This window comes from Oncorhynchus keta, chromosome 22 (genome assembly GCF_023373465.1).
Source record: "Oncorhynchus keta strain PuntledgeMale-10-30-2019 chromosome 22, Oket_V2, whole genome shotgun sequence".
Lineage (NCBI taxonomy): Eukaryota > Metazoa > Chordata > Actinopteri > Salmoniformes > Salmonidae > Oncorhynchus > Oncorhynchus keta.
In genome coordinates, this window is record NC_068442.1 from 48759377 (window position 1) to 48777072 (window position 17696).

Consider the following 17696-nt stretch of genomic DNA (forward strand, 5'->3'; position numbering starts at 1 on the left):
ACCACATCAATCAACTTGCTGTCCTGTTCTCACTCTCTGACAAGTCACTTCCTCTTCAAAAAGACATGTTCAATATATCCTGCACAGATGGCAACTTAAAAGGATTACTGATGTGTTTTACACTGCTCTGCCATTCCCTTCTCTGTTTGGTTTCCCAGCATACTGTGCTGCAGCTTAAAATAAAACCTGGGTCACCCTAGTCAGCTTTTCTTTGTCCCGATGACTGCAGCACATCTGTCCTGGCAGGGTACACGGACCTGAACCAAACCGGCAACTCAAAGAGCGGGACAGATTTTGGGAGCGACTAGAGCTAGTATCTAGGTCACAGCGCCCGGGGAGAGAGAGAGAGAGGGAGGGAGAAGGGAGCGAGAGAGAGAGAGGGAGGGAGGGAAGGGAGCAAGAGAGGGAGGGAGGCAAGGGAAGGGAGCGAGAGAGGGAAGTGGAGGGAAGGGAAGGGAGCGAGAGAGCGAGAGAGGGAGGGAAGGGAGCGAGAGAGGGAGGGAAGGGAGCGAGAGAGAGAGGGAGGGAGGGAAAGGAGCGAGAGAGGGAGGGAGGGAAGGGAGCGAGAGAGGGAGGGAAGGAAGGAGCGGGAGAGGGAGGGAGGGAGGGAGGGAGGGAGGAAGGAGCGAGAGAGGGAGGGAGGGAAGGGAGCGAGAGAGGGAGGGAGGGAGGGAAGGGAGCGAGAGAGGGAGGGAGGGAAGGAAGGGAGCGAGAGAGGGAGGGAGGGAAGGAAGGGAGCGAGAGAGGGAGGGGAGCGAGAGAGGGAGGGAGGGAAGGGAGCGAGAGAGGGAGGAGGGAAGAGCGAGAGAGGGAGGGAGGGAAGGGAGCGAGAGAGGGAGGGAGGGAAGGGAGCGAGAGAGGGAGGGAGGGAGGGGAGCGAGAGAGGGAGGGAGGGAGGGAGCGAGAGAGGGAGGGAGGGAGGGAGCGAGAGAGGGAGGGAGGGAGGGAGCGAGAGAGGGAGGGAGAGGGGAGGGAGAGGGAGGGAGGGAGGGAGGGAGGAGGGAGCGAGAGAGGGAGGGGGAGGGAGCGAGAGAGGGAGGGAGGGAGGGAGGAGCGAGAGAGGGAGGGAGGGAGGAGGGAAGGAGAGAGGGAGGGAGGGAAGGAAGGAGAGAGAGAGGGAGGGAGGGAAGGGAGCGAGAGAGGGAGGGAGGGAAGGGAGCGAGAGAGGGAGGGAGGGAAGGGAGCGAGAGAGGGAGGGAGGGAGGGAGCGAGAGAGGGAGGGAGGAAGGGAGCGAGAGAGGGAAGGGAGCGAGAGAGGGAGGGAGGGAAGAGCGAGAGAGGGAGGGAGGGAGGGAGGGGAGCGAGAGAGGGAGGGAGGGAGGGAGGGAGCGAGGGAGGAGGGAGGGAGGGAGGGGAGGGAAGGAGCGAGAGAGGGAGGGAGGGAGGGAAGGGAGCGAGAGAGGGAGGGAGGGGAGGGAAGGGAGCGAGAGAGGGAGGGAGGGAGGGAAGGGAGCGAGAGAGGGAGGGAGGGAGGGAAGGGAAGGGAGCGAGAGAGGGAGGGAGGGAGGGAAGGGAGCGAGAGAGGGAGGGAGGGAAGGGGAGCGAGAGAGGGAGGGAGGGAGGGAGGGAAGGGAGAGGAGAGAGGGAGGGAGGGAGGGAGGGAGGGAGGGAGGGAGGGAGGGAGGGAGGGGAGGGAGGGAAGGGAGCGAGCGAGAGAGGGAGGGAAGGGAGGGAGGGAAGGGAGCGAGGAAGCGAGCGAGCGAGCGAGGGAGGGAAGGGAGCGAGAGAGGGAAGGGAGCGAGAGAGAGAGGAGGGAGGGAGGGAAGGGAGCGAGAGAGGGAGGGAGGGAGGGAGGGAGGGAGGGAAGGGAGCGAGAGAGGGAGGGAGGGAGGGAGGGAAGGGAGCGAGAGAGGGAGGGAGGGAGGGAGGGAAGGGAGCGAGAGAGGGAGGGAGGGAGGGAAGGGAGCGAGAGAGGGAGGGAGGGAGGGAAGGAGCGAGAGAGGGAGGGAGGGAGGGAAGGGAGCGAGAGAGAGAGGGAGGGAGGGAAGGGAGCGAGAGAGGGAGGGAGGTAGGGAAGGAGCGAGAGAGGGAGGGAGGGAGGGGAGCGAGAGAGGGAGGGAGGGAGGGAAGGGAGCGAGAGAGGGAGGGAGGGGAGGGAGGGAGAGAGGGAGGGAGGGAGGGAGGGAGGGAGGGAGGGAGGGAAGGGAGGAGAGAGGGAGGGAGGGGGAGGGAGGGAGGGGAGGGAGGGGAGGGAGGGAAGGGAGCGAGCGAGAGAGGGAGGGAAGGGAGGGAGGGAAGGAGCGAGCGAGCGAGCGAGGGAGGGAGGGAGGGAAGGGAGCGAGAGAGGGAAGGGAGCGAGAGAGGGAGGGAGGGAAGGGAGCGAGGGAGGAGGGAGGGAAGGGAGCGAGAGAGGGAGGGAGGGAAGGGAGCGAGAGAGCGAGAGGAGGGAAGGGAGCGAGAGAGGGAAGGGAGCGAGAGAGGGAAGGGAGCGAGAGAGGGAAGGGAGCGAGAGAGGGAAGGGAGCGAGAGAGGGAAGGGAGCGAGAGAGGGAGGGAGGGAAGGGAGCGAGAGAGGGAAGGGAGGGAAGGGAGCGAGAGAGGGAGGGAGGGAAGGGAGCGAGAGAGGGAGGGAGGGAAGGGAGCGAGAGAGGGAGGGAGGGAAGGGAGCGAGAGAGGGAGGGAGGGAAGGGAGCGAGAGAGGGAGGGAGGGAAGGGAGCGAGAGAGGGAGGGAGCGAGAGAGGGAGGGAGGGAGGGGAGCTAGAGAGAGGGAGGGAGGGAGGGGAGCGAGAGAGGGAGGGAGGGAGGGGAGCGAGAGAGGGAGGGAGGGAGGGGAGCGAGAGAGGGAGGGAGGGAGGGGAGCGAGAGAGGGAGGGAGGGAGGGGAGCGAGAGAGGGAGGGAGGGAGGGGAGCGAGAGAGGGAGGGAGGGGAGCGAGAGAGGGAGGGAGGGGAGCGAGAGAGGGAGGGAGGGAGGGGAGCGAGAGAGGGAGGGAGGGAGGGGAGCGAGAGAGGGAGGGAGGGAGGGGAGCGAGAGAGAGGGAGGGAGGGAGGGGAGCGAGAGAGGGAGGGAGGGAGGGGAGCGAGAGAGGGAGGGAGGGAGGGGAGCGAGAGAGGGAGGGAGGGAGGGGAGCGAGAGAGGGAGGGGAGCGAGAGAGGGAGGGAGGGATGGGAGCGAGAGAGGGAGGGAGGGAGGGAGGAGCGAGAGAGGGAGGGAGGGAGCGAGAGAGGGAGGGAGGGAGCGAGAGAGGGAGGGAGGGAGCGAGAGAGGGAGGGAGGGAGCGAGAGAGGGAGGGGAGGGAGCGAGAGAGGGAGGGAGGGAGGGAGGGAAGGGAGCGAGAGAGGGAGGGAGGGAGGGAAGGGAGCGAGAGAGGGAGGGAGGGAGGGAAGGGAGCGAGAGAGGGAGGGAGGGAAGGGAGCGAGAGAGGGAGGGAGGGAAGGGAGCGAGAGAGGGAGGGAGGGAAGGGAGCGAGAGAGGGAGGGAGGGAAGGGAGCGAGAGAGGGAGGGAGGGAGGGAGGGAAGGGAGCGAGGGAGGGAGGGAGGGGGAGGGAGGGAAGGGAGCGAGAGAGGGAGGGAGGGAGGGAGGGAAGGGAGCGAGAGAGGGAGGGAGGGAGGGAGGGAAGGGAGCGAGAGAGGGAGGGAGGGAGGGAAGGGAGCGAGAGAGGGAGGGAGGGAGGGAAGGGAGCGAGAGAGAGAGGGGAGGGAGGGAAGGGAGCGAGAGAGGGAGGGAAGGGAGCGAGAGAGGGAGGGAGGGAGGGGAAGGGAGCGAGAGAGGGAGGGAGGGAGGGAAGGGGCGAGAGAGGGAGGGGAGGGAGGGAAGGGAGAGAGGGAGGGAGGGAGGGAGGGAAGGGAGAGAGGGAGGGAGGGAGGGAAGGGAGAGAGGGAGGGAGGGAGGGAGGGAAGGGAGCGAGGGAGGGAAGGGAGCGAGAGAGGGAGGGAGGGAGGGAGGGAGGGAGGGAAGGGAGGAGGAGGAGAGGAGGGAAGGAGCGAGGGAGGGAGGGAGGGAGGGAGGGAGGGGGAGGGAGGGAAGGGGAGGGAAGGGAGCGAGGGAAGGCGAGCGAGGGAAGGGAGGGAGGGAAGGGAGCGAGCGAGCGAGCGAGCGAGCGAGGAGGGAGGGAGGGAGGGAAGGGAGCGAGAGAGGGAAGGGAGCGAAGGGAGCGAGAGAGGGAGGGAGGGAGGGAGGGAAGGGAGCGAGAGAGGGAGGGAGGGAGGGAAGGGAGCGAGAGAGCGAGAGAGGGAGGGAGGGAAGGGAGCGAGAGAGGGAAGGGAGCGAGAGAGGGAAGGGAGCGAGAGAGGGAAGGGAGCGAGAGAGGGAAGGGAGCGAGAGAGGGAGGGAGGGAAGGGAGCGAGAGAGGGAGGGAGGGAAGGGAGCGAGAGAGGGAGGGAGGGAAGGAGCGAGAGAGGGAGGGAGGGAAGGGAGCGAGAGAGGGAGGGAGGGAAGGGAGCGAGAGAGGGAGGGAGGGAAGGGAGCGAGAGAGGGAGGGAGGGAAGGGAGCGAGAGAGGGAGGGAGGGAAGGGAGCGAGAGAGGGAGGGAGGGAAGGGAGCGAGAGAGGGAGGGAGGGAAGGGAGCGAGAGAGGGAGGGAGGGAAGGGAGCGAGAGAGGGAGGGAGGGAAGGGAGCGAGAGAGGGAGGGAGGGAAGGGAGCGAGAGAGGGAGGGAGGGAAGGAGCGAGAGAGGGAGGGAGGGAGGGGAGCGAGAGAGGGAGGGAGGGAGGGGAGCGAGAGAGGGAGGGAGGGAGGGAGAGAGGGAGGGAGGGAGGGGAGCGAGAGAGGGAGGGAGGGAGGGGAGCGAGAGAGGGAGGGAGGGAGGGGAGCGAGAGAGGGAGGGAGGGAAGGGAGCGAGAGAGGGAGGAAGGGAAGGGAGCGAGAGAGAGGGAGGGAGGGAAGGGAGCGAGAGAGGGAGGGAGGGAAGGGAGCGAGAGAGGGAGGGAGGGAAGGGAGCGAGAGAGGGGAGGGAGGGAAGGGAGCGAGAGAGGGAGGGAGGGAGGGAGGGAAGGGAGCGAGAGAGGGAGGGAGGGAGGGAGGGAAGGGAGCGAGAGAGGGAGGGAGGGAAGGGAGCGAGAGAGGGAGGGAGGGAAGGAGCGAGAGAGGGAGGGAGGGAAGGGAGCGAGAGAGGGAGGGAGGGAAGGAGCGAGAGAGGGAGGGAGGGAAGGGAGCGAGAGAGGAGGGAGGGAAGGGAGCGAGAGAGGGAGGGAGGGAAGGGAGCGAGAGAGGGAGGGAGGGAAGGGAGCGAGAGAGGGAGGGAGGGAAGGGAGCGAGAGAGGGAAGGGGGAGAGTGTGTGCGTTCTGTGTTGATGGGGGTGGGGTTAATAACCCTTACTTAATCTGTGTGTCATCTAGGCTAACACACACACACATAATGTGCCAGTAACATTGTTACAGGAACAGAGTGCTTTCAACAACAAGCACATTGGTCTGGTGAACATTGTACTATATTGGGAAGTGGCAGTGGCTAGAGCCTAGCAGTAGCAGGAGTCTAGCAGTGGCTGGAGTCTAGCAGTGGCAGGAGTCTAGCAGTGGCAGGAGTCTAGCAGTGGCAGGAGTCTAGCAGTGGCAGGAGCCTAGCAGTGGCAGGAGTCTAGCAGTGGCAGGAGCCTAGCAGTGGCAGGAGCCTAGCAGTGGCAGGAGCCTAGCAGTGGCAGGAGCCTAGCAGTGGCAGGAGCCTAGCAGTGGCAGGAGTCTAGCAGTGGCAGGAGTCTAGCAGTGGCAGGAGTCTAGCAGTGGCAGGAGTCTAGCAGTGGCAGGAGCCTAGCAGTGGCAGGAGTCTAGCAGTGGCAGGAGTCTAGCAGTGGCAGGAGTCTAGCAGTGGCAGAAGCAGGAGTCTAGCAGTGGCAGGAGCCTAGCAGTGGCAGGAGCCTAGCAGTGGCAGGAGTCTAGCAGTGGCAGGAGTCTAGCAGTGGCAGGAGTCTAGCAGTGGCAGGAGCCTAGCAGTGGCAGGAGTCTAGCAGTGGCAGGAGTCTAGCAGTGGCAGGAGTCTAGCAGTGGCAGAAGCAGGAGTCTAGCAGTGGCAGGAGTCTAGCAGTGGCAGGAGTCTAGCAGTGGCAGGAGTCTAGCAGTGGCAGGAGTCTAGCAGTGGCAGGAGTCTAGCAGTGGCAGGAGTCTAGCAGTGGCAGGAGTCTAGCAGTGGCAGGAGTCTAGCAGTGGCAGGAGTCTAGCAGTGGCAGGAGTCTAGCAGTGGCAGGAGTCTAGCAGTGGCAGAAGCCTAGCAGTGGCAGAAGCCTAGCAGTGGCAGAAGCCTAGCAGTGGCAGAAGTCTAGCAAGTGGCAGAAGCAGGAGTCTAGCAAGTGGCAGGAGTCTAGCAGTGGCAGGAGTCTAGCAGTGGCAGGAGTCTAGCAGTGGCAGGAGTCTAGCAGTGGCAGGAGTCTAGCAGTGGCAGGAGTCTAGCAGTGGCAGGAGTCTAGCAGTGGCAGGAGTCTAGCAGTGGCAGGAGTCTAGCAGTGGCAGGAGTCTAGCAGTGGCAGGAGTCTAGCAGTGGCAGGAGTCTAGCAGTGGCAGGAGTCTAGCAGTGGCAGGAGTCTAGCAGTGGCAGGAGTCTAGCAGTGGCAGGAGTCTAGCAGTGGCAGGAGTCTAGCAGTGGCAGAAGCAGGAGTCTAGCAAGTGGCAGGAGCCTAGCAGTGGCAGGAGCCTGGCAGTGGCAGGAGACTAGCAGTGGCAGGAGTCTAGCAGTGGCAGGAGTCTAGCAGTGGCAGGAGTCTAGCAGTGGCAGGAGTCTAGCAGTGGCAGGAGTCTAGCAGTGGCAGGAGTCTAGCAGTGGCAGGAGTCTAGCAGTGGCAGGAGTCTAGCAGTGGCAGAAGCAGGAGTCTAGCAGTGGCAGGAGTCTAGCAGTGGCAGAAGCCTAGCAGTGGCAGGAGTCTAGCAGTGGCAGGAGTCTAGCAGTGGCAGGAGTCTAGCAGTGGCAGGAGTCTAGCAGTGGCAGAAGCAGGAGTCTAGCAGTGGCAGGAGCCTAGCAGTGGCAGGAGTCTAGCAGTGGCAGGAGTCTAGCAGTGGCAGGAGTCTAGCAGTGGCAGGAGTCTAGCAGTGGCAGGAGTCTAGCAGTGGCAGGAGTCTAGCAGTGGCAGGAGTCTAGCAGTGGCAGGAGCCTAGCAGTGGCAGGAGCCTAGCAGTGGCAGGAGCCTAGCAGTAGCAGGAGCCTAGCAGTGGCTGGAGCCTAGCAGTGGCAGGAGCAGGAGTCTAGCAAGTGGCAGGAACCTAGCAGTGGCAGGAGCCTAGCACCAATGGGTGTTCAGCCCAGGGACAGCTCTGTTCTGGGGTCAATGGGTGTTCAGCCCAGGGACAGCTCTGTTCTGGGGTCAATGGGTGTCCAGCCCAGGGACAGTTCTGTTCTGGGGTCAATGGGTGTTCAGCCCAGGGACAGCTCTGTTCTGGGGTCAATGGGTGTTCAGCCCAGGGACAGCTCTGTTCTGGGGTCAATGGGTGTCCAGCCCAGGGACAGCTCTGTTCTGGGGTCAATGGGTGTTCAGCCCAGGGACAGCTCTGTTCTGGGGTCAATGGGTGTTCAGCCCAGGGACAGCTCTGTTCTGGGGTCAATGGGTGTTCAGCCCAGGGACAGCTCTGTTCTGGGGTCAATGGGTGTTCAGCCCAGGGACAGCTCTGTTCTGGGGTCAATGGGTGTCCAGCCCAGGGACAGATCTGTTCTGGGGTCAATGGGTGTTCAGCCCAGGGACAGCTCTGTTCTGGGGTCAATGGGTATCCAGCCCAGGGACAGCTCTGTTCTGGGGCCAATGGGTGTTCAGCCCAGGGACAGCTCTGTTCTGGGGCCAATGGGTGTCCAGCCCAGGGACAGCTCTGTTCTGGGGCCAATGGGTGTCCAGCTCTGGGACAGTTCAGTTCAGGCATGCGAGTGAGCAGGAGACTGCCTCTGTACACTGACAGCTCACATCAGCATCAAACAGCCGCTATCTTCGTCTCTAGACAGGGTGTAGTGGGGAGCACACACACACACACACACACACACACACACACACACACACACACACACACACACACACACACACACACACACACACACACACACACACCACTTCACCACACTGCACACACACACACAGAACTATATCACACAGATAGCACACACACACACACACACACACACACACAGCCAGCCAGCCAGCCAGCCAGCCAGCCAGCCAGCCAGCCAGCCAGCCAGCCAGCCAGCCAGCCAGCCAGCCAGCCAGCCAGCCAGGTCTCTGCAGGCACATTCTGGTGGGACATCATTGACATTTCCTCCAGAGAACTATATCACACAGATAGCCAGCCAGCCACAGACATTTCCTCCAGATAACTATATCACACAGCCAGCCACACAGCCAGCCAGAGAACTATATCAGCCAGCCAGCCACACAGCCAGCCAGCCACAGACATTTCCTCCAGATAACTATATCACACAGCCAGCCACACAGCCAGCCACACAGCCAGCCAGCCACACAGCCAGCCAGCCACAGACATTTCCTCCAGTGAACTATATCACACAGCCAGCCACACAGCCAGCCAGCCAGCCACACAGCCAGCCAGCCACAGACATTTCCTCCAGAGAACTATATCACACAGCCAGCCAGCCAGCCACACAGCCAGCCAGCCAGCCACACAGCCAGCCAGCCACAGACATTTCCTCCAGAGAACTATATCACACAGCCAGCCAGCCAGCCAGCCAGACATTTCCTCCAGAGAACTATATCACACAGCCAGCCACACAGCCAGCCAGCCACACAGCCAGCCAGCCACAGACATTTCCTCCAGAGAACTATATCACACAGCCAGCCCAGCCACACAGCCAGCCAGCCAGCCAGCCAGCCACAGACATTTCCTCCAGAGAACTATATCACACAGCCAGCCACACAGCCAGCCACACAGCCAGCCAGCCACAGACATTTCCTCCAGAGAACTATATCACACAGCCAGCCAGCCAGCAACACAGCCAGCCAGCCACACAGCCAGCCAGCCACAGACATTTCCTCCAGAGAACTATATCACACAGCCAGCCAGCCAGCCAGCCAGCCAGCTCCTCCAGATAACTATATCAAAGAGTTTTCTCAAGACTCCTTTAGAGATGTTCTATGGAGAGAGAGTCATTACATGTTCACTAAAGGGGTTGTGACGCAGAGGAGGGAACAGTCTGGCAGGCCCAGCCACTGGCAGACCCAGCCACACTAATATGGTAGGGTTAAGACCAGAACAAGCTGCCATGACAGGGGTTACGACCAGGACAGGCTGATAAAAAACATTTCTAGATGGGCACGCAGAGAAGAGAGGAGAGACGTTGGATGGAATGGGGGGGAGAGGAGAGGAAGGGGAGTGAAAACGAAGAGGGAAATCAGGAGAGGAAACAAGGGGAAGAAGGGGAGGAGATGAGGGAAGAGGATGGAAAGAAGGGAAGGAGATGAGGGAAGAGGATGGAAAGAAGGGAAGGAGATGAGGGAAGAGGAGGGAAAGAAGGGAAGGAGATGAGGGAAGAGGATGGAAAGAAGGGAAGGAGATGAGGGAAGAGGAGGGAAAGAAGGGAAGGAGATGAGGGAAGAGGAGGGAAAGAAGGGAAGGAGATGAGGGAAGAGGAGGGAAAGAAGGGAAGGAGATGAGGGAAGAGGAGGGAAAGAAGGGAAGGAGATGAGGGAAGAGGATGGAAAGAAGGGAAGGAGATGAGGGAAGAGGGGGGAAAGAAGATGACATCTCTCTCTCTCTCTCTCTCTCTCTCTCTCTCTCTCTCTCACTTGCCAGTTGTGCAGTGTCAGAGGCCATGTTACCATGTCAACCCTGCTGCTCAGCCAACCATAAAACTGAACCAGCCTGTCTGATGACATGATTGTTCAGAGCCAAAGAGCATGATTCAGCTGGCACAACAACCTGTCGTAGGGCATCAGAGAAGCCTCACGTAGCATGTTTTATGAAACACACTAGCTAAACACAACAACTCCTAGATAGGTAGTCTACTTTCTTGTTTGACCTGTGTGTGTCCCCCAGACTAAATGACTTGTCTTGTAACTATCATTGAAAGGACTTGACGTAACATTTTTCACTGTGTGGGGTGTGAAGAAAGTACAGGAGAGAAAGTAGCCTGGTCCCAGATCAGTTTGTGCCAATGGGGCATGACAATAAACAGAGGAGTTGGCAGGACACCACAAACAGATCTGGGACCAAGCTGAGTAAGGGCATTGCATAGACATATCATGCTGTTCATGTTGACAACGAGCTTGCCTGGTGCTGCTATAACATAAAATATAAATATTGAGGCTTAAATATAGAATGATATTAGTGACAGCAGAGATTGAATTTGAATACAATAATGTTCCATTTGTATTCAAAAATTGAATTCCAATTCAAACTGTTTTGAATCTGTATTGCAAAAAAAAAAAAATCTATGAATAAATGCATACATTGAATTTGCATATCTAACTGTTAGACCAGGTCATTGAAATGTAGAATATGCTCCTAAAACCAGAATAAAAAGGATGAAGTGGAGTGGGTAGGAAAGAAGGCCGAAGAAGAGAGGAGGAGACACTCACCCCTGGCCTGCCAACAAGCTCAGCTCTCTTCCTTTCTCTCCTCCGCTCCTGACCAATGATATCCTTCAAATACTCATTTACCTGATTAAAAGAGGGAGAGAGTGAATTATCTTGTTAATTGGAGGGCTTCCATGATCTTTGACTGTACAGAACCTTGTTTTAACACAATACATTGCCAACCGAAATATGTTTCTCTTAGTTCTGCTAATATGGTCTTTAAACTTTATTATTTTCTTACTGTTATGTAAGAATGTCACAACTATGATATAAGAAAGGTTTACAAAAGTCACTTCAAAAGCTTACAAACCTTCCAGCAATGTGACTTGCCTAGTTAAATAAAGGTGAAATAAAATAAAATGAATAAAAATATCCCTGTAGTTGAAAGATACATTATTGGAGTTCAAAGGTTATCAATGTCTGCAGTGTGCCACATGCTTTCCCCGAAAGATTCCATGACCACACCAGTTATTGTGTGTGTGTGTGTGTTGTGTCATGTGTCTATATGATTATCCCAAATTAAATCTAGAATCGGCTTCCTATTTCGCAACAAAGCATCCTTCACTCATGCTGCCAAACATACCCTTGTAAAACTGACCATCCTACTGATCCTCGACTTCATTTACAAAATAGCCTCCAACACTCTACTCAGCAAATTGGATCCAGTCTATCACAGTGCCATATGTTTTGTCACCAAAGCACCAAATACTACCCACCACTGCGACCTCTATGCTCTCGTTGGCTGGCGATTGCGTCATATTCATCGCCAAACACGCTGGCTCCAGGTCATCTATAAGTCTCTGCTAGGAAAAGCTCCGCCTTATCTCAGCTCACTGGTCACCATAGCAGCACCCACCCGTAGCACGCGCTCCAGCAGATATATTTCCAGCAGGTATATTTCACAGGTCATCCACAAAGCCAATTCCTCATTTGGCCGCCTTTCCTTCCAGTTCTCTGCTGCCAATGACTGGAATGAATTGCAAAAATCACTGAAGCTGGAAACTTATATCTCCCTCACTAACTTCAAGCACCAGCTGTCAGAGCAGCTCACAGATCACTGCACCTGTACATAGCCCATCTGTAAATAGCCCATCCAACTACCTCATCTCCATACTGTTATTTATTTTACTCCTTTGCACCCCAGTATCTCTACTTGCACATTCATCTTCTGCACATCAATCACTCCAGTGTTTATTGCAAAATTTTAATTATTTCACCAGTATGGCCTATTTATTGCCTTACCTCCCTTGCACTCACTTTATATATACTTTGTCTACTATATGTTTGTTTATTCCATGTGTAACTCGGTGTTGTTGTTTGTGTCACACTGCTTTGCTTTATCTTGGCCAGGTCACAGTTGTAAATGAGAACTTGTTCTCAACTGGCCTACCTGGTTAAATAAAGGTCACACACACACACACACACACACACACACACACACACACACACACACACACACACACACACACACACACACACACACACACACACACACGGTTAAATAAAGGTAAAATAAATCTACGGAACATTGCAAAAAAAATCAGAAACTTTCTGTCCAAACAATGATGCAGAAAAATGTATTCATGCTTTTGTCACTTCTAGGTTACACTACTGCAATGCTCTACTTTCCGGCTACCTGGACAAAGCACTAAAAAACATCGGTTAGTGCTAAATACGGCTGCTAGAATCCAGAATGAACCAAAAAATTTGGTCAGCCCTCATTAACACTTAAGGCAGCATCTCACTCACACTAAGGCAGCATCTCACTCACACAAAGGCAGCATCTCACTCACACAAAGGCAGCATCTCACTCACACAAAGGCAGCATCTCACTCACACAAAGGCAGCATCTCACTCACACTAAGGCAGCATCTCACTCACACAAAGGCAGCATCTCACTCACACAAAGGCAGCATCTCACTCACACAAAGGCAGCATCTCACTCACACAAAGGCAGCATCTCACTCACACAAAGGCAGCATCTCACTCACACTAAGGCAGCATCTCACTCACACTAAGGCAGCATCTCACTCACACTAAGGCAGCATCTCACTCACACTAAGGCAGCATCTCACTCACACTAAGGCAGCATCTCACTCACACTAAGGCAGCATCTCACTCACACTAAGGCAGCATCTCACTAACACTAAGGCAGCATCTCACTAACACTAAGGCAGCATCTCACTAACACTAAGGCAGCATCTCACTAACACTAAGGCAGCATCTCACTAACACTAAGGCAGCATCTCACTAACACTAAGGCAGCATCTCACTAACACTAAGGCAGCATCTCACTAACACTAAGGCAGCATCTCACTAACACTAAGGCAGCATCTCACTGTCCCCTATATAGAGCACTATATTTGACCAGGGCCATGTGGGACGCACCCTAACACTCCCCCCCCTCCACTGTCACAGAGACAGGCCCAGGGCAAGACCGCCCCCACACAGAACAACATGCACAGTCGGTCCCAAATCCCCCCCTATAGCCTTTTCCCTTGGCCCCATCCCTTTGATTAATTTATTCATACAGGGTGTGTGGGGGGGAATCATTTAAAATGCCAAGTGTAAATTGTTAAACAATACATTGGAATTTAAAAAAAGTTGAGCCCTTCTCAGTAGACATTGTACAGATTTTGTGGCTTGTCCTGCAGAGGGGGAAAGAGTGTGGCTTGTCCTGCAGAGGGGGAAAGAGTGTGGCTTGTCCTGCAGAGGGGGAAAGAGTGTGGCTTGTCCTGCAGAGGGGGAAAGAGTGTGGCTTGTCCTGCAGAGGGGAAAAGAGTGTGGCTTGTCCTGCAGAGGGGGAAAGAGTGTGGCTTGTTCTGCAGAGGGGGAAAGAGTGTGGCTTGTCCTGCAGAGGGGGAAAGAGTGTGGCTTGTCCTGCCGAGGGGGAAAGAGTGTGGCTTGTCCTGCAGAGGGGGAAAGAGTGTGGCTTGTCCTGCAGAGGGGGAAAGAGTGTGGCTTGTCCTGCAGAGGGGGAAAGAGTGTGGCTTGTCCTGCAGAGGGGGAAAGAGTGTGGCTTGTCCTGCCGAGGGGGAAAGAGTGTGGCTTGTCCTGCAGAGGGGGAAAGAGTGTGGCTTGTCCTGCAGAGGGGGAAAGAGTGTCGCCTGTCCTGCAGAGGGGGAAAGAGCCGGACAGAAGCAAAGTAGCAAGATCCTGTGCAGTACAGCTCAGCTCAGTAGTGTGAAAAGGGAACACATGTATGATGCCCAGCTGGTCTAGACTGTATGTGGTCCTATTCGTGTGTGTGGGTGTGTGTTAGAATGCCGTGCAGGTAAATACCTTGTTGATCCAGCTGGTCATGGCGTCCTCGGTGTCGTACGGTGTGTCTGCATCTTCATCGTGGTGGGAGGAGTACCGAAGGATGCACGCCACCACCTTCTCCGCGCTCACCGTCTCCACCGTGTACGCCATCATCAGCGTGTCCATCATCGCCAGGTGGGCACTCTGACAGGGGAAACAGGAAACGAGGTAATTGTGGATCTGAAAAGGATTTAGGTCTGTGATGTTAGTAGGGAATTAATCATGGGGACACGTTCTAATCGGGTTACTCCGGTAGCTGCCTTGCTCCCTATATACTTGTTAACTGGTACCACGAACCAATACGTTTTTTGGGCCAGGCACAAAAACACCAGTGTAAACCCCAAGCACCGATGTACATAAACCCCAAGCACCCGTGTACATAAACCCCAAGCACCCGTGTACATAAACCCCAAGCACCCGTGTAAATAAACCCCCAAGCACCCGTGTAAATAAACCCCAAGCACCCGTGTAAATAAACCCCAAGCACCCGTGTAAATAAACCCCAAGCACCCGTGTAAATAAACCCCAAGCACCCGTGTAAATAAACCCCAAGCACCCGTGTACATAAACCCCAAGCACCCGTGTACATAAACCCCAAGCACCCGTGTACATAAACCCCAAGCACCCGTGTACATAAACCCCAAGCACCCGTGTACATAAACCCCAAGCACCGATGTACATAAACCCCAAGCACCAATGTACATAAACCCCAAGCACCCATGTACATAAACCCCAAGCACCCGTGTACATAAACCCCAAGCACCCGTGTACATAAACCCCAAGCACCCGTGTACATAAACCCCAAGCACCCGTGTACATAAACCCCAAGCACCCGTGTACATAAACCCCAAGCACCGATGTACATAAACCCCAAGCACCCGTGTACATAAACCCCAAGCACCGATGTACATAAACCCCAAGCACCGATGTACATAAACCCCAAGCACCCGTGTAAATAAGCCCCAAGCACCCGTGTAAATAAGCCCCAAGCACCCGTGTACATAAACCCCAAGCACCAGTGTACATAAACCCCAAGCACCCGTGTTAAACACTATATTGGAAAAGCCCTAGAAGAGTATGGAATATGGTGGAAGCTAAACCTGGCCTATCAGAAGGGTGGGTGGAGCTATTGCAACCTTGATTAGACCCATCAAGATCTATCCAATCTACAAAACGAGGTAAGGGAGCAAGTTATGGGAATGGAATTGAACCATGGAGTCCTAGCTACCCCTCCTCCACATAGAGTCTAGCAGTTCTCAGTTGGCCGTTCCCCAGTGGCTGTTGCCCTGAAAACACTTGGGTCTATCCCTCATTCAGCGACCCAATTAACTTTGTGTTCTCACACCCTGAAGGGAGAGAGAGATAGAGAGAGAAGCCTACACCAAGCCTGCAGCCTGGGTCAGGAGTTGAGTGTGTCTGTCTCAACCCCAGTAGTACAGTAATATCATGCATCTCTATTACAGTAATGTCATGCATCTCTAGTACAGTAATACAATGTACAGTGGCTTGCGAAAGTATTCACCCCCCTTGACATTTTTCCTATTTTGTTGCCTTACAACCTGGAATTAAAATATATATCTGGGGGGTTTGTATCATTTGATTTACATAACATGCCGACCACTTTGAAGATGCTAAATATTTTTTATTGTGAAACAAACAAGAAAAGTTGGACAAAAAAAACTGCAAACTTGAGCGTGTACAACTATTCATCCCCCCCCAAAGTCTATACCTTGTAGAGACACCTTTCGCAGCAATTGTCTCTATAAGCTTGGCACATCTAGCCACTGGGATAAATGCATGTTCTTCAAAGGCAAAACTGCTCCAGCTCCTTCAAGTTAGATGGGTTCTGCTGGTGTATAGCAATCTTTAAGTCTTACCACAGATTCTCAATTGGATTGAGGTCTGGGCTTTGACTAGGCCATCCCAAGACATTTAAATGTTTCCCCTTAAACCACTTGAGTGTTGCTTTAGCATTATGCTCAGGGTCATTGTCCTGCTGGACGGTGAACCTCCGTCCCAGTCTCAATTCTCTGGAAGACTGAAACAGGTTTCCCCTCAAGAATTTCCCTGTATTTAGCTCCATCCATCATTCCTTCAATTCTGACCAGTTTCCCAGTCCCTGCCGATGAAAAACATCCCACAGCATGATGCTACCACCACCATGCTTCACTGTAGGGATGCTATTCTCGGGGTGATGTTGAGTCAAGGGCTGATTAAGGTAAGGGCTGATTTCAAGGTTTTACTGCTAACCTACAAAGCATTACATGGGCTTGCTCCTACCCATCTTTCCGATTTGGTCCTGCCGTACATACCTACACGTACGCGATGGTCACAAGACGCAGGCCTCCTAATTGTCCCTAGAATTTCTAAGCAAACAGCTGGAGGCAGGGCTTTCTCCTATAGAGCTCAGTTTTTATGGAATGGTCTGCCTACCCATGTGAGAGACGCAAACTCTGACTCAACCTTTAAGTCTTTACTGAAGACTCATCTCTTCAGTGGGTCATACGATTGAGTGCAGTCTGGCCCAGGAGTGTGAAGGTGAACGGAAAGGCTCTGGAGCAACGAACCGCCCTTGCTGTCTCTGCCTGGCCGGTTCCCCTCTTTCCACTGGGATTCTCTGCCTCTAACCCTATTACAGGGGTTGAGTCACTAGCTTAGTAGGTTACTTAATCTTTTACGCAATGTTGAGAGAATCCTATTTGAGACAGAAAAAGAAAAGGATGTTCCTATGAAAAATAAAATAAAATATACAGAACCTTGCAGAGAACCTGTCCAACTCACAATCTATCAGAAATAATTACCTATCCAACTGAGCCTATACAGAACCCTGCAGAGAACCTGTCCAACTCACAATCTATCTGAAAGAATTATCTATCCAACTGAGCCTATACAGAACCTTGCAGAGAACCTGTCCAACTCACAATCTATCAGAAATAATTACCTATCCAACTGAGCCTATACAAAAAATATAAACTATCAAACTGAGCCTATACAAAAAATATAAACTATCAAACTGAGCCTATACAAAAAATATAAACTATCAAACTGAGCCTATACAAAAAATATAAACTATCAAACTGAGCCTATACAAAAAATATAAACTATCAAACTGAGCCTATACAAAAAGCCTATATAAACTATCAAACTGAGCCTATACAAAAATATAAACTAAAACTGAGCCTCAAAAATATAAACTGAGCCTATACAAAAATATAAACGATCAAACTGAGCCTATACAAAAATATAAACGATCAAACTGAGCCTATACAAAAATATAAACGATCAAACTGAGCCTATACAAAAATATAAACTATCAAACTGAGCCTATACAAAAAATATAAACTATCAAACTGAGCCTATACAAAAATATAAACTATCAAACTGAGCCTATACAAAAATATAAACTATCAAACTGAGCCTATACAAAAATATAAACTATCAAACTGAGCCTATACAAAAATATAAAACTATCAAACTGAGCCTATACAAAAATATAAACTATCAAACTGAGCCTATACAAAAATATAAACTATCAAACTGAGCCTATACAAAAATATAAACTATCAAACTGAGCCTATACAAAAATATAAACTATCAAACTGAGCCTATACAAAAATATAAACTATCAAACTGAGCCTATACAAAAATATAAACTATCAAACTGAGCCTATACAAAAATATAAACTATCAAACTGAGCCTATACAAAAATATAAACTATCAAACTGAGCCTATACAAAAATATAAACTATCAAACTGAGCCTATACAAAAAAATATAAACGATCAAACTGAGCCTATACAAAAAATATAAACTATCAAACTGAGCCTATACAAAAATATAAACTATCAAACTGAGCCTATACAAAAATATAAACTATCAAACTGAGCCTATACAAAAAATATAAACTATCAAACTGAGCCTATACAAAAATATAAACTATCAAACTGATCAAAAATATAAACAA

The 17696-nt window shown here is 53.6% G+C and overlaps 1 protein-coding gene across 4 annotated transcripts in view; it reads right to left on the reverse strand.

Moving 5' to 3' along the window:
• LOC118400698 (calmodulin-regulated spectrin-associated protein 2-like) overlaps positions 1 to 17696 on the reverse strand; it is a 102779-nt gene that overhangs the window by 40955 nt on the left and 44128 nt on the right. For all 4 annotated transcript variants that reach the window (XM_052475426.1, XM_052475429.1, XM_052475428.1 and 1 more), the window contains 2 exons: positions 13712 to 13876; positions 10433 to 10513 (listed from right to left, as the gene is read on the reverse strand). In XM_052475426.1, the coding sequence (XP_052331386.1) occupies positions 10433 to 10513; positions 13712 to 13876 (246 nt within the window). The remainder of the gene's footprint in view (positions 1 to 10432; positions 10514 to 13711; positions 13877 to 17696) is intronic.